The sequence below is a fragment of the Neophocaena asiaeorientalis genome, unplaced genomic scaffold (assembly GCF_003031525.2).
Source record: "Neophocaena asiaeorientalis asiaeorientalis breed wild unplaced genomic scaffold, Neophocaena_asiaeorientalis_V1.1 scaffold190, whole genome shotgun sequence".
Classification (NCBI taxonomy): Eukaryota; Metazoa; Chordata; class Mammalia; order Artiodactyla; family Phocoenidae; genus Neophocaena; species Neophocaena asiaeorientalis.
The window spans coordinates 8,370,315-8,386,860 of NW_020175017.1; the positions used below are offsets into that span (position 1 = coordinate 8,370,315).

At 37.8% G+C, this 16,546-nt stretch overlaps 1 protein-coding gene across 3 annotated transcripts in view; it reads left to right on the forward strand.

Annotated features, from left to right (window-relative positions):
* Positions 1 to 6: 6 nt before the first annotated feature.
* The window catches only part of SNX6 (sorting nexin 6), a 55,299-nt gene continuing 38,759 nt past the window's right edge, over positions 7 to 16,546 (forward strand). For 2 of the 3 annotated variants that reach the window (XM_024762022.1, XM_024762023.1), the window contains exons 1-3: positions 13,247 to 13,368; positions 14,508 to 14,641; positions 15,304 to 15,427. In XM_024762022.1, coding sequence (XP_024617790.1) covers positions 14,586 to 14,641; positions 15,304 to 15,427 — 180 coding nt within the window. In that variant the 5' untranslated portion in view covers positions 13,247 to 13,368; positions 14,508 to 14,585. Of the gene's footprint in view, positions 123 to 9,721; positions 9,827 to 11,360; positions 11,472 to 13,246; positions 13,369 to 14,507; positions 14,642 to 15,303; positions 15,428 to 16,546 lie in introns of those variants that run through there. The other variant, XM_024762024.1, reaches the window with a different exon arrangement.

Genomic DNA, 16,546 nt, shown 5'->3' on the forward strand with positions numbered 1-16,546 from the left:
GAAACAAATGTCTCCCCTTGTGTCCCCCCCACTCCATCCTTTCCCCGGCGCGGTGGGCCCCACCGACCTCGCAGGAAGGCCTGGACGACGGCCCCGACTTCCTCTCGGAGGAGGACCGCGGAGTAAGTTCTGCCTCCTTCTGGCTAGCGGGACCCTCCCTCCCCCGCCTTGGTCCAGGGGTGTGGTACGGGAGAGGGGTGTCTCCGGTCGCGCGGCACCCCCTCCCCGCCGGCCTCCTTTCGATTCCTCGCCGCACCGCGCCCCGCCCTCCTGCAGCCCTTCCTCCCTTGGGGCCATTCGGTTCTGATTTCCCGGGGACCCGGGGCCGCTCTTGGCCCCCGCCGCGGCTCCGACTCTTCTGTGGACCTCCTTCCCCGCCCGGTCCGGCTGCAGGTGGAGGCCGGAGCTGGACACCCGCCGCCACCACGTTGGGGACTATGAAAACCCATTGTCAGACCTTCCTGCCGGCACCTTCAATTTCCCCTTGGGGGGACCTCTCGAACCCGCCCTTGCCCACCCTTCTTTTCCTCTAAAACATTATAGTACGGGGTTGTTCTAAATTACCCTTTTGCACGGGATTTTACAGTCGCCGAATCTAAACTCTTCTCCAGTATCCTATCAGATTTTGTAAAGTGCTGGTAGTCCACAGTACCTTTACTTTTCCTAATGTCCAAAAAAATACATCTTTTGCAGAGATCCCTTGGTGGTGATTTGAGGCAGTGCATTTCAGTTCAGAAAGGGCCTTCAGGGCTGTGATTCCTCCCTCCCACGCTCTACCCCCATTTACCTTGGCCGAAGGGTAGTAATCTGTATAGTGCCTTGTACAAGTGAGCACTTGAAAAATATTGATACATGATGATTGCAGCTCAGCAACGTTCCATGGTTCCTTCACATTTAACAGTTTGCACTTTAGTTTTCCATTTTGCTTTTACTTATTTATCTTAGACAATGTGAGAGACACGTCTGTTGGTCGATTTTGGGCAGGTGATAAAATATTCTTATAGGATGTTATTCCTGGTTTTTTTAAATAAGAGATAAGGTAGTTAGTATTAACTGATGACCTTTATAAAGTTTTAAAATGGTAAGAAAGATGCAGAAGGTGCTGCATATTTTTATAAACGATGAATTAATAAATTTCTCAGTTTACAGAAAAGCATCATTTAGAATTACTAGTTAGCATGAAAGCATCATGTAGGATTTCTGGTTATTTCTTAAAATTTTAGGTTCTAATGAATTTTAAGACAAAGTGCATGTGTATGAATGTGTATATGTATCTTCTGGGGTAGGTGAATCATAGTAATAGTCATATCTGGGCACTGTGTTAGCACTGTATAAGCATTGTTTCATTATATCCTCTTATCGTCCTTGTGAAGCTTTTAGTATCCCCCATTTACAGATGAGAAATCTGAACCTCAGAGAAACTAAGTAAGTAGTCCAAAGTCACACAGCCAGTGAGTGAGAGAGGTGGACTTTAAACCATGTTGCTGACATCAAAGCCAGCGCACATATTTCTCAAAGACGCCTTGAAACACTTGCATCAGAATCACCTGGGGTGTTTGAAAAACTAAAGTCAAAAGTTTCTGGGTCCACCCTCTAGTAAATCAATCTCTTGAGGTAGGGGGGACAGATAAGTACTTTGTTAACAAGCAAGAAGATTCCATTGTACACTGAAGTCTGATTATGGCTGCACAAAGTTATCCTGTTATTTCCTCATTTCAGGAACAGAAATTTCAGGCCTGTTTAAATTTCCTTATATTGTGTTTGTCCTGATAGAAATAGATTGCCATAAATAGATTAGAACTTTTAGGCATTGCACTTTTAGTTTAGATTGTCTTGTTCAGCCTTTTAAGAAAGTCTTGATAGAGAAAAAGCATGCAGTACATATTTGATACAAATTGTAGGGGGGACATCACAGATTCAAAAATAATAGTGCAAGCATTTCATTTAAAGCAGTAAGTAAGCAAAATTAAAGGCAGAATTTTTAAATACATTTTTAAGCAGGCTTAAATTTTCATTATGATATTTGGAACAGAAGAGAGTCTTACAGCCTTAAGAATATACTGTTTTGTAAGAAACTTAAAAAGCAGACTTTAAGAATACACAATATTGAAAATTATTGGCCACTTTTTGATCTCTTCGGTTACACCTCTGCATAGTAGGGTATTTTTTTCTTTCCCAAAGGAAGGACAGTAACATATTATTTACTAAACAAATGAGCCCTTTGAACTGGACACATTTTGCTCTGATGTGCTTGTTAAATAGAGCAGTACATGCCAGCATGATGGCGTAATTCTCTTAGCATTTGATTTGAATTCTAAATAATATGTTTATTGTTTTCAGAATTACTTCAGGTGGAGGAAGTGCACCTCTCCTGGACTCCTAGCCTTGCTCCTCCCTCTTATTCCTTATCTTCATTAATGTCATCATTTGTAGTCCTTCATGCAAGAAGCTTCTGAATCATAACCTTCATCCCCATACCAGAACAGTCACTGAGGCCAGATAATTTCACCTCAGAAATGTTGTTAGCCCATCTTTCATTTTTATGGCCGCAGTTAAGTTCCCTCTATCTCTTGCCTGGACTGTAGCAGTATCTGTCATTGGTCTGTCTCCAGGCTCTCTACTTTCCAGTCCAGACTGCACATGACTGGTAGTTACCTAACTGAAATGATTAGATCATATGGCACCAATAGTCACAAGGATTTATGGGGACCCAGTTCTTTTTGCAGTAAGGTCCAAACTCCTTATGCTAGCATTGAACACCGTTCATAACCCTTTCTGGCTGACTTCATTTCTCAAGATGCCCCTGCCCCATACATACACACACACACACACACACACACACACACAATAGGCATATTCTAGTCTACTTGTCATTGCCCAACCACCTCTGCACTTTAATGTCTGCTTTATGCATGCTTCTCAGTGTTGTGGAGTGGTTTTTTTTTCCCTCACCTTTTTTTTCACATGAAATTTGACTTACCTTTTAAGACTTGGCCCAGATGTTTGCATTTTCTTTTGTACCTACTCAGCATTTAGCTTGAACATACTCCACATTTATTGATAGTTATTTCCGATAAAAACGTGACATAGACTTCGTTGGCAAAGGATAAGATGAATGTTGGCAGAGGAAGAAGAGAAAGTTCCTGCCCTGGGGCCATGGCAGTGTAGTGAGGAGCTTACCGGTGAAGTGCCCACCGTGGGAGTACAAAGGAGAGTGAAGACATAATGGTAACTACACACTGATGAAGCGTTTGCTGCATACTAGGGACTTTCCACACATCAACTCAATTCTCAAATCCCTGTGAAGTAACTGCTACTATTATTCCTACTTTGGAAAGGAAAAGTGAGGTTCAGAGAGATTAAATAACTTGCCCTGGTTCATACAGCCAGTATGAGCTGTATTCAAACTCAGGGAGTCTAGCTATAGGTACTGGGCTGTTAACCACTGTGCTGTTGCCTACAGGAGCTAAGCCTTAAATGTTGATTGTGTAGGCTCCCAGGGATGGGGAAGGCTTGCCAGCAGAGAGGATAACATGTAGGTAGGTCATTAGGTTCCACCTGGAGCACTTTTTCTTACTGGAAGCAGGAGTAGATTATGGGTAATACAGATAAAGTGCATAATGTGGGAAGTCCTGAGGGATCACCAGCTAGGAAGGACATATGCCCAGATGAAAATAGCATTGTAGATGACTCCGATGTGGAAGGTGGATTGCTTCTTCCTTGCAGAAAGCAGAGAAACCTGTTACCAGGCTTTTGCGGCAGTCCAGATGAGAAATGTTAAAGGTAGAACTGAGGCAGTGGAAGAAGGGATGAAGGAGGGGACGTAGCAGAGAGATATTTAGGAGATAGAATGCACAGGGCATAGTGGCTGAATAAATACATGCGCTAGACAGAGGAGAAGGAGATGAGGAATATACGAGAGAATAGCAGAGTTAGAAGGTAGATAATAAGCTTGGTTTTCAGATATGTTGGATTTGAAGTGCCTGTGAAGTGTCTAATCCCTTCCCTGCCAAACTAGAACGTAAGATCTGAAAGGGTGAAGATTGTGTCCTTTCATTGCTCTATCGCAAGCACATCTGACAGTGGTTGGCACGTTGAAGGCACTCAGTTGTTTAATAAGTAAATACATCCAGGTGGATATGTCTAGTTAGTAACTTGAAATTATGATTGGGAACTTAGAATAAGAGGTGTGAGTTGAAGGTATAAATTTCAGAGTTATTAGTCAAGAATGGCCAAGTTTGCCAACGCTAGATAGTACCCAGCGGGAAACAGCATTCACAGGCCAAGGAGAAGAAATGGACTAACTGATGGGGCTGAGATGAGTGGGGAGAAAATGAAAAGAGTCCCCAGAAGTTGAGAGAATTTTAAGGACATGGTCAGAATGATCATTGAGGCAAAATACCGAAGAGAAATCAAGAAGACTGCAAAGTATTGGATTTGGAAATTAGGTCCTCACTGTGTGGAGGTGTTGTGAGACCAGAGCTAACTTGATTAGAAGAGCAGTGTACAAGCAGGTTCGAGAGCAAACAGGCAGATTACCTGCTCAGGTAGCCGGAGAGCTCTGCTCTCCATGGGACACCACTCCGTCTGAGAATGCAGAGGAGATGGTGAGTACAGATCTATTTATAGAAAAGCTTATTGATGGGTCTGAGGGAAAACAGCTGCTAATGTTTATTTCTTGGGGATGTGGGAGACAGGGTCACTTGTTGAGCATAGGGTGGAAATGCAATCAAGGGTTGAGATAGTAAAGCTTTGGAGTGGTTGCTCAGGGAATCAGAAGGGGAGCTGAGCAGATTAGCCCTGGACTGTTGAATGGTTTTAAGAGTCTAATGCAGTTGGGAGAGCAATAATTTGTAGTGGACAAGCACAGACAGTTGTGACTTTAGCCACACTCAGCTCAAAAAAGCAAAGAAAGTTGATGATTGAATTGATCCTACATGTGGGAATTTGCAAGCCAAGTATGGCAAAAGAGCAATGGGAGTTGACAAGACCAGCAAGAAAGGCGTTGGAGTGACATCAAGCGACTCTAGTAATGTTTTGTTATTCCTAGTATGATGGATGAAAGGGAATCTAGTTTCCAGAAAGTATATGTATAATCAACCGTTGATTTGACTGCTGAGTATACAGAATATCATAATGGAAATAATTTATTACAGGACTTCCAAAATCATAACTGGTTATAAATCAACTACTTCAATAAAAATTTTTTTTAAATCATAACTGGACTAGGAGTAAAATAGATTTAAATTTTGGCCTGAGTTAGTGAACTTAACAGAATTTCTGTCTGCTTCATGGGTTTTTTCACTGATTATACTGTAATTCCCTAGAAATAGTTTCTTAGCCCTGTTACGGTTCGCGCCTTTCTTTCAGGGCTGCAGTGAGCCAGAAGAATAGGGCCTGGGGGGCTACTGTAAGGATTAGGCTTTTCTCTAAGTGGGAACCCCTTAGGTTTTGAGCAGAGGAGTGATTTCTAGTTTAGTGGGATGGTTCCAGTGGCCCTATAAGGAGTATAGATTGAAGAGGGAAAGAGGCAGAAGCAAGAGACCAGTTGGGAGGCTGTTGCAATAATCAGTTATTTTCCTTCTTCCTTCCTCCTCCATCCATCCATCCATCCATCTCTGTACATGTACTTTTCTGGCAAAAGATTAACAGTTACGTTTTTAGGAGTGTCATAAGGTTGATACTTTAACATGTAAACACATCAGTGTAATAAACTAATAGTGAATGTCCTCTTTACTAAGTAATTATATGTGAAGAATTAATCTATCAGCAGTAGGGCAGTGTCTTTAGATTATTTTTCTAAGGATAGTGTGTTTTGCTTAATCATTTTCTCTGCCTGGGCTTTCTCTTGACCATGACACAAGTGTTTAACCTAGTCAGTCTTTGACAAAAGGAAGTACAAAGTTTATTGGCCCAGATAAGGATTAAACTGGTGAATATAGTCCAGTTAGAATTTCCTCAAACTGACCTCACTACTTGCACAGTTAATTAAATGTTGATGAATCACAAGTTGTTTACTTTGACTCTTCCCCTTAAGGAAAACTGTCTAAAATTACTGACTTTTCTGTAAACAAAGAAGAAAATCCACCTGGAAAATCTGTGTACATTTTATGTAATTAACACTAAATTTACAGGAATTCCCTGCTGTCCAGTGGTTAGGACTCCGTGATTCCACTGCAGGGGGCCTGGGTTCCACCCGGGTTGGGGAACTAAGATCCTGCAAGCCGTGTGTCATGACCAAAAGAACAAAAACAAAAAAAAACCACACATTAAATTTACAGTATGATATTTTATTAAATCTAAGGCACAACTGATTGGAAGACATATTTTCCAGTGCTTTAATATGCTTTAATAAGGCATACAAGAGAGAATTTATCAAAGAGTTAGAAAGTAAGAAGTAGAGGAATAAAAGCAAAGGAGGGAACTTCTGGGGCTGATGGAAATGTTCCATATCTTAATTATGGTGATGATTACAGGGGTGTAACCTACATATTTGTTTAAACTCTTCAAACTATATACTTAAAATCTGCAGCTCATTATATGTAAACTATACCTAAAAAATAAAGGACAAGACCAAAAGTGGTAAATGTATAATACAGGAATATTTTTTATTGATAAGTTACAATTTTAAAAACCCAGGTGTTTTACTATCAGACAAAACAAAGCAAAAAAAGGGGAACAGTGTATTTGGTATAAAAGGATAACGAAATGGAAGACAGAAATATTTTAATAATTTAAAATAATCTTTAATTGGAAGAAAAAATAACAGCCCTTCATATGTAGAAATCCTGAAAGGTGTGTTTCCAAATTGATGGCGCAACGGTTAAAAAAAAAGAAAATAAACCTGAAAATTAAAATATACTTAGAGATATGAAATCTGGCAGAAATATTTTATATAATCATTGAAAAGAAAATATTAGCAGTTGAGATGAAGTTTTGACAGAATGTAAAGACAAAGACAACCTGGAAAATCTAGGCCGGTGTTCCCAAGTACAGTTTTTAAGGCTCATTCTGAAGATTCTGTTTTGATACGTCTGGGATAGGGCGTGGGATTCTGTATTTTTTAACAAGCATCCAGGTTGAGTCTTATGAGTTGTGTCTGAAAAATCCTAGACTAGGCAGTGAAAACAAGAAATGGAGAATTGCTAAGGTTATTATTCCAAAAACCATATGATAAATTTATGAGTTTCCTGTGGCTGCTATAACGAATTACTGCAAACCTGACGGGTTAACACAACAGAATTTATTCTCTCACAGTTCTGCAGGCCCGAAGTCTGAAATCACTATCACTGAGCTGAGATCAAGGTGTTGGCAGGGCCATGCTCCCTGAGGCTCTAGCGAAGAATTAGTTACTTATCTCTTCCAGCTTTCTCGTGGCTGCCTGCAATCCTTGGCTTGTGGCTTTACCACTCTAATCTCTGCCTCCGTAGTTAAGTTGCCTTCTCTTCTTTTGTCTGTGTCAAATTTCCCTCTGCCTCCTTCTTATATAAAGATACATGTAATTGTATTTAGGACCCACCTGGATAATCCAGGATAATCTCCCCACCTTTTTTACCATATAAGGTAACATTCACAGGGATTTGGATATGGATGTCTTTTGGGGAGCTGTAATTCATCCCACCACAATAAACATCTTAAGAGTGGCCTGAATGTGAGTAAAGAGAAATAAGGAAACAGATTTCTTAAATTAGAATTAAGGTAAGGGGTTAGAGAACAGGTAGGAAGGACAGTTTGAAGACATAAGACTAAATAAAAGCAAGAAAACCAAAGAACAAAGTACTCTCTAATGTTTCCAATACTTCAGAAGCAATGAAGATAATTGGAAAATGAAAAAGAATACTCCTTTGTAATTCAAAACAACCTTTAAGTTCATTTCTTTTATCAGACAGTGGGCTACATGTAGCATTGAGTACAATAGCAATTTTTTAAACATTTTAAAATATTTTTATGTAAGTTTATAGTATTTTTAAAATATGATTACTGATTGAAATTTATTTTAATATAAACTTATTAAAGTTATCAATAAAGTTTTCATTAAAGGCCATGCAATTTAAATAGTTATTAATTTCTTCTGTGACTCTTAAGTTAGATTGTATGTAATGGTATTTATTTTTTAAAAACATGTCTAGTCAGTATAGAACCAAAAGAGCAAAAATGAAATAGTATGTTACTTTCATTACTAATAAACAACCCTATTTAATGGAAAACTTCACAAAATTCATCTTTTAATAAATCGCAGGATTTCTTAAAGGCTTATTTTTTTCCTATTTATAAAAGTAATACATGCATATTGTGGAAAGTTGGGAGAATAAAAGAATATACAAAGAAGCAAATGCACTGCAACTCACATTTTGTTGTATTTCCTATAAGCCTTTTATGTATGCACTTTTTTAACATCTTTATTAGAGTATAATTGCTTTACAATGGTGTGTTAGTTTCTGCTTTACATCAAAGTGAATCAGCTATATGTATACATGTATCCCCATATCTCCTCCCTCTTCTCGTCTCCCTCGCACCCTCCCTATCCCACCCCTCTAGGTGGTCACAAAGCATGAGCTGATCTCCCTGTGCTATGCGGCTGCTTCCCACTAGCTATCTATTTTACATTTGGTAGTGCATATAAGTCCATGCCACTCTCTCACTTTGTCCCAGCTTACCCTTCCCCCTCCCCGTGTCCTCACGTCCAGTCTCTATGTCTGCGTCTTTATTCCTGTCCTGCCCCTAGGTTCTTCAGAACCATTTTTGCATTTTTTTTTAATATAATTGAGATCATAGAATAAACAATTTTGCTTCCAGCTTTTTTTCCATTTACATTGTAATTGAAATTTGAAAAACTAATGACTAGGTAAGATTCCAAAGTCAGTCCTGGCTTTTACAACTAGAGTATTTGAAGCAAGCTACTTAGTTACACTTTAAATATTTCATATCTTTGCAGCTGGCTGAGACTTTATCTTTTAGTGTGTTTGCTTCTTTTGTAAATCTCCAAATTACCCAAAGATGTTAGAATGTTTATTTGTTTAAAGGGGAAGAAAAATGGATGAAATTTAAGAATTATAAGTAGAATTATGATTAGAATTATATGTGGAGAAGTTTTCTCATAAATGGGTAAATAGAAATGGGTGTATAGAGTAAAATTTAATTTAGAAGAATTAAAGAATACTGTAGAGTAAAATTTAATTCATATCATAAGAGTTAATTATTGAGTATTATATGTTATCTTTTTTTAGCATTTTACATATACATAATACATATATGTAATATATTTAATTATCATTAATAGTTTTATTGTATATTCCTGAATTAAAATAAGCAATAGAGTTTAAATGATTGGCCAATATTCTTTTTATTATTTTTCTTGTTCTTAAAGGTAGATATATTTTAGAACACTTGAACTTTTAAAGGACCATCTTCTTGGAAAATAGTTTACTTTTTGGGTGAAACTGTAATAATGTTTAGCACATTGACTCATACAAAGCAAAGTATAGTTGCATGGTGTAGAATGAAAATTGGTTAAGATAATAACGTACCCAAAGCATCTCCCCCCAAATAGATAGATAGATAGATAGGTACAGATATAGATATATAGAGTAAATGAACTTGAGTACTTTTTAGATTTCAGATTCTTTAGTTTCGTTTTTGCATTGTCTTATTGTCTGGGAGAAGAATTAAATTGTGTAAAAACCTACAGAATTTTCATTGAGTTATTATTTTCTTTTTCTAGCTTAAAGCAATAAATGTAGATCTTCAAAGTGATGCTGCTCTGCAGGTGGACATTTCTGATGCTCTTAGTGAGAGAGATAAAGTAAAATTCACTGTTCACACAAAGGTAAGTGGGATTTTGTGCTTCTGTTATTTTAGTTATTGTGCTAATGTTACATATGTAATAATATATTGACTAGAATTTTGGTTTTGAACATAATTAGAAATTCTATTTTAGTTTATAATTCACTGCTGTTATTTTAACAAAACGTTTTAGGGAAGTGTACTTTTTAAAGATTAACATTTGAGAATCATAGAACTTAGACATAGTACAAATTTAATTTTCTCTAGACTTTAATATCTTTTACCATTCTTGTTATTTTCAATTTTGGTACATTCCTTCAGTTAAATTACTGTTGTTGTTGTTTTGGTTTTTTTTTTTGCGGTACGCGGGCCTCTCACTGTTGTGGCCTGTCCCATTGAGGAGCACAGGCTCTGGACGCACAGGCTCAGCGGCCATGGCTCACGGGCCCAGCCGCTCCATGGCACGTGGGATCTTCCCGGACCGGGGCATGAACCCGTGTCCTCTGCATCAGCAGGCGAACTCTCAACCACTGCGCCACCAGGGAAGCCCTAAATTACTGTTTTAACAGACTATTTTCTTTTTAGATTTCAGTTCTCAGGCACATTTTCAGATTGTGATGTATTTTTCTTTGTTTGAATAGTTGAGTTTGTTATATTTATAGGATAACTTTGTAATGGTAGAAATACAATATAATAAGAGGCTGTCAGCTTATTTTCTCAAAGATCCCAGGATAATTTTGTCTGGGTGTCTCAGGGTTTTCATAATAGAGTGTAAAAGCACTGAGAATCTTTCATAAAAGACTAATTTTTAAAAATAAGGTATAAAATGTTAAAAGTGTTTTTAGTGTAACTTCGATTTTTATTTGAGAGAATCTCTTTCTTTGCAGAGTTCTTTGCCAAATTTTAAACAAAACGAGTTTTCAGTTGTTCGACAACATGAGGAATTTATCTGGCTTCACGATTCCTTCGTTGAAAATGAAGACTATGCAGGTTACATTGTAAGTGTTGAGGTTCCATTTTAATCCCATTTTCTAGGAGCTTTTTAGATACTTTATTATGTGTTGAAATCTTCTTTTGCACTTGTAGTGAACTGAGGCAGTTTTTTTAAATTGCCAGCTACAAAATGTAATTGACTACCACTTACAGCCGCTCCATGGCACGTGGGATCTTCCCGGACCGGGGCATGAACCCGTGTCCTCTGCATCAGCAGGCGAACTCTCAACCACTGCGCCACCAGGGAAGCCCTAAATTACTGTTTTAACAGACTATTTTCTTTTTAGATTTCAGTTCTCAGGCACATTTTCAGATTGTGATCTATTTTTCTTTGTTTGAATAGTTTGTTATATTTATAGGATAACTTTGTAATGGTAGAAATACAATATAATAAGAGGCTGTCAGCTTATTTTCTCAAAGATCCCAGGATAATTTTGTCTGGGTGTCTCAGGGTTTTCATAATAGAGTGTAAAAGCACTGAGAATCTTTCATAAAAGACTAATTTTTAAAAATAAGGTATAAAATGTTAAAAGTGTTTTTAGTGTAACTTCGATTTTTATTTGAGAGAATCTCTTTCTTTGCAGAGTTCATTGCCAAATTTTAAACAAAACGAGTTTTCAGTTGTTCGACAACATGAGGAATTTATCTGGCTTCACGATTCCTTCGTTGAAAATGAAGACTATGCAGGTTACATTGTAAGTGTTGAGGTTCCATTTTAATCCCATTTTCTAGGAGCTTTTTAGATACTTTATTATGTGTTGAAATCTTCTTTTGCACTTGTAGTGAACTGAGGCAGTTTTTTTAAATTGCCAGCTACAAAATGTAATTGACTACCACTTTTATCCTGAGTTGTCTTGTTTGGGAGTGTGGGGATATGGATACGTTATTCCCCCTCATTTAAACTTAAATTCCTACTGTTTATTAGAATAGAAATGGGCTTTTCCTAGGGAGTAGCTAAGGGGGTATTACAAACCATACTGGTCTTGAACCCTTAGGTAGACAGATGCTTAGAGTTGGAGGGCTCCTTAAGAGATTATCGAATATAAATATGCACTGGGTGTTGTGCCTCAGCTGTTGACCACAGTCAGATTTCTGAAGTTTAGTTTCATTTGATTTCCTTGAAATCATCCTGACCTCACCTGATTCCACCTTTATCCTTGTGGCCCCTCCTTCTCAATCATTTGCTTTTTTTTTCTTTCTACAAGTTGAGTTTGGTGGACAACTAGCAGTACTTTTTCTTTTTCTTTTTTTCTTTTTGGTTAATTAACAGTTTATATAAAGGATACAACTCAGGAACAGCCAAATGGAAGAAGAGATGCATAGGATGAGGTATTGGAGTGGGGGGTTGACAGATAACTTTCATGACTTTTCCAGGATGTTGTACCACCTTCCATTTTCCCAGCATGTCGATGTGTTTAGCAGCCTGGAAGCTCCTCCTGTTTCCTTTTTTTCCCTCATCTTCTTGTGTGATGACATTTTCTTACTACTTTTTTCTCCCATAGACTAAACACTCATCAAAGATCAAGACCATGTCTTATTTATCTTTATATGCCAGTTGTTCAGTATCATGCTTGGCACATAGTAGATGCTGTGTGCAGGCATCAATGAATGTGTGCTGATCTGTATTTGATGCTTCCTTCCCTATTGCTTTTCTTGGTGTAATCCTTTTCTTCAAGTCATTGTTATTTTAACTTTCCGCTACTTAACCTTTTCTTCCTCTTACTTGCTCTGTTTGCTTTCCATCATTTCCCCTTAACAGTTCTTACTTGTAGGCTCTTCCTCCTACAATAAGGTTTTTCTTATATCCTTCCCTTGAGTAATATATGTCTCTTCTAGATCTTATATTTTTATTTAAGGTAGTGCTTACTTACCCACTTACTGTGGGTGAATAAGATGAGGTTAGTCATTAGTCTGTATCTTGTTCTCTTGTTGTTAAGTCAGTGCTTTCTGCCTCTGGTACACTCTAATCATACCTTTTACATACTTTTGAAAAATAGTATACATATTTGCTACACATTTATTTAGTGTGTACTCAAAGCTTAATGCACATAGACATTTGAGGACTCTAGGTTGCCACATCTAGAATCTGCAGACTAAAGTTCTGGTACTGTTCTAACACCAGAAAATAGTACTCTGCTCTTGTTTCTTCCTTGGTGTAAAGGATCTCAAGGATCTTAATTTCTAGACTTAATCAAATTCTCTAACTTTAATCGGGATATTCCTGGTATCCAGTTCATTCAGGATGACTTTAGCTCTCTCAGACAGTAGTTTTTTATGGTGGCAGTAGTGCAATTGCTGCAAGAAATTAAAGTCTTTAAAACTAGTGATTTGGGGGACTTCCCTGGCAGCCCAGTGGTTAAGACTCCGTGCTTCCACTGCAGGGGGCATGGGTTTGATCCCTGGTCAGGGAACTAAGATCCCGCATGCCATGCAGTGCGGTCAAAAAACTAGTGATTTGGTTCCATTACAGATCCCTCCAGCACCACCAAGACCTGATTTTGATGCCTCAAGGGAAAAACTACAGAAACTTGGAGAAGGAGAAGGGTCTATGACAAAGGAAGAATTCACAAAGATGAAACAGGAGCTGGAAGCGTATGTGATTTTTCTTGTTAATTGTGCTTATTTTAGTGCCTTTTTTGTTTTGTTTTTGTTTTTGTTTTTTTGCTCTGTGATATCCCATCCTTTCAATCATTTCACCACATTGACCCTTTCTGGAAGATACAGGTTTAAGCCATACAACCAGTGTTAACGGTCATGATCAGAGCCTACAGGAAAATTATAGAATAATTGTCTGCACTTTAAAATTCTTTAAATTACATTTTTAAATAAACTCTGAAAATTGAAAACAGGGGATCCAAAAGTTTATAAAAAATAGTAGAAAGGGAAATAATGACTTTTTTAAAACACAGTGTAAATCTTTTCATTTGTTATTTACAAGGCCTTAGTCACTACTCACCTGGTTCTCTTTTTTTGACAAGTGCATACTACCAAGACTTCTGTTTCTCACAGCAGTGTGCGCTGAGCAACTCTGAATATATTCTGCTTTCTTTTTCAAAAAGTGTGTGTGTGTGTGTGTGTGTAATTTTCCCCCTCCTCTTTTCTCTGCCTGTGGCTTCTGGCTGAAGGGGAAAGAATAGGAGCAGAGAGAGAATAGAGAATAGTTTTTTAATGTTTTTTATTAAGTGATTACTAGTTTCATATATACTAGACATATTAAATCCTTGAAAAAAATTGAGATAATTTCTATTTCATTTTTAGCATATTTGCTGAAAATAGTTTTTCCTCTTTTATTAAACATTCAAAATAATTTTGGATTTGCTATATATTGTTTTTCTGTATTTTGAGAGTTATACAAGGAAATAACTCTCCTTGCATTATCATCACGTTCATCACTCTTTTTCTGGTCATTTCTCCCCTTTGTGCATTTCCTTTTCTCTTCTTGCACTGAATTTCAGTTTTTAAGCATATTTTCACAGTGCTACTAGACTCCTTCAGATGCTAAACTCTTGACAAGATAAATTAACAAAGTAGGTCTTCTTTGTTAAAGTGTAAGTGACAGATATTTTAAGAATTCTGTCCATACTGAGTGCAAGCAGTAGTCTGATAGCAGACAGATACATAATTCTATAGTTTATAAGGCTGAAAGCTGGAAATTAGCAGAGCACATTAATTTTGAAAAAATCAGTGGTTTTCCAGTGGCCCTGATCATGATTCTTTTGTGGTCTGGTTAGGGGTTGGATAACAGAGAACCTTGGGTTTATTCTCCTGCTACCTCCATCCTCTGCATCCTTCTTTTTTGTCTTCACTGAATGACTACCCTCACAGAGATCAAACTTCTCCCAACATTGGTCCTGCTGGTTTGCTGGTATGTAAAACTTATCCTCCTTGCACGTAGTTGAAGCAAGAATATTGGGCCTTTTCCTTGAGTGTTTTTTCGAAACTGACATGTATTACTATATGATCACTGTGATTCACTGATGATAGTAAAATATTTTAAACACAGTTCTTCAATTGTAATGGCAAAAATTAGTCTCTCCATGGTGTGTTTCTTTCTTGTGTGCTTGGGTCGTTAGATGAAAATAGTTATTAATGTTGAAAATATGATTAGTGATACTGAGGTTTGGTTTCTGATTTTTTTTATGAAGGTGTTCAAAAGCAGTAATTATCTAGAAATTGAATTATTAAAGTTGTACAGTATAATTTGTAGTATACTTTCTCTGAAGCTAAAAACAAAAACCCCTATAGTTACCTTTAACATCAACCTGCATAGGAAGAAAGGTTCATAAAACCTAAAAATATTAATATTTAAATGTAATAAATACTATTAACTAGCATGAAGTCTTTTCAGAGCTGGGTTTTATATATTGAATATTTCATTAACAGTTCAACTAAAAGCTTTGTTTACATGGATTATATCTTTGTATCTCTAATTTTGCGTTTAGAATAATTCAAAGAGTATTTGCTGAAAAAATTGTTGCAGATGTTTTTCTGCAGTATTTTACCTTTAATTTTGTGTATTGTTTCTAGTGAGTATTTGGCAATATTCAAGAAGACCGTTGCAATGCATGAAGTGTTCCTGTGTCGTGTGGCAGCACATCCTATTTTGAGGAAAGATTTAAATTTCCATGTCTTCCTGGAATATAATCAAGATGTGAGTATTGATCAAAGTAGTGATCAAGGTTTATTTTTAAAGCATCATTGGAAAGAGTAGGGAGTTGTTAGAAAAGGCTTAAGGCCTTATGAAAACATTTTATAAAATGTTCTTATTTTTCAAGCAGTTTAAAATGACTCTTTTTCATGGGACCTCCCTCATCAATATATTCTCCAATGACATTCATGATTCTGCCCAAGGTCTCAGGGCCAACAGGAATTTTGACTGGTGCACCAGAATCCAGGACTTCTGGCCTCTAACCAAGCCTTCTCTACCATCCATGGCAGTGGTCCTTGCTGTGCTCTCACCCAAATGCTGGGCCACCTCCAAAACCAGCCTGGTCTCCCTGCCTTGCACTTCCAGGGCGTTTAGGATGGGTGGCAGTCCCTCATCAAATTGGACATCCACCACTACACCGATGACCATGACAATGTGCCCAGTGGCAGCACCTGCCTTTGGCGAGGGAGATGTTTAAGCGGCATTGTCTCTGGCAGGCTGGAGCGGCTCCCAGTATGAGCTGGGCTTGGGGTAGCAGCGCTGAAGGGCTGAGTCCCTGAAAGGCCCCAGAGGCGAGGGCAACGGCCACATGACCCACAAGACCCAACATGGCGGAGCCCGGGGCGGGGCTGGAATTAAGAGCATTTGACTTTGACACCTCACCTCCCAGTCAAGTGAGAAAAATCCCTGCTGGGTTCCTCATCTCAGAAAAGAGTCTTTTAGATTCAACACAAAATGTGATGCTATTATCATCTGGAGCAGAATGCCATCCCTAAGTCCCTCACATCTCTAGGTGGAGCTGAGATGCTGGGCAAATTCAGACTCTCACTGATGTGTTCAAAGGGCTTAGATCTTGATCAGTCATCTTAAGTTATTAGTTGTAGAACAGTGTTTTTATGCTGTTGCATTATATAAATCTGATTTCTTTATTCTGGTGTGTAAATATTATTTGTTGGTATAAATAATTGGTTATATCAATTTGCTGGTTTTACTCATCTGTAAATCCTGAGTCTCTAGAAAAATATATATATACATAAAACTTATTTGATGCAAAAAAAATGATTCTTTTTCAGTGATAATGCACTGTTTCAGTAGAACTTGAGTGGATTAATTTTTTAGATG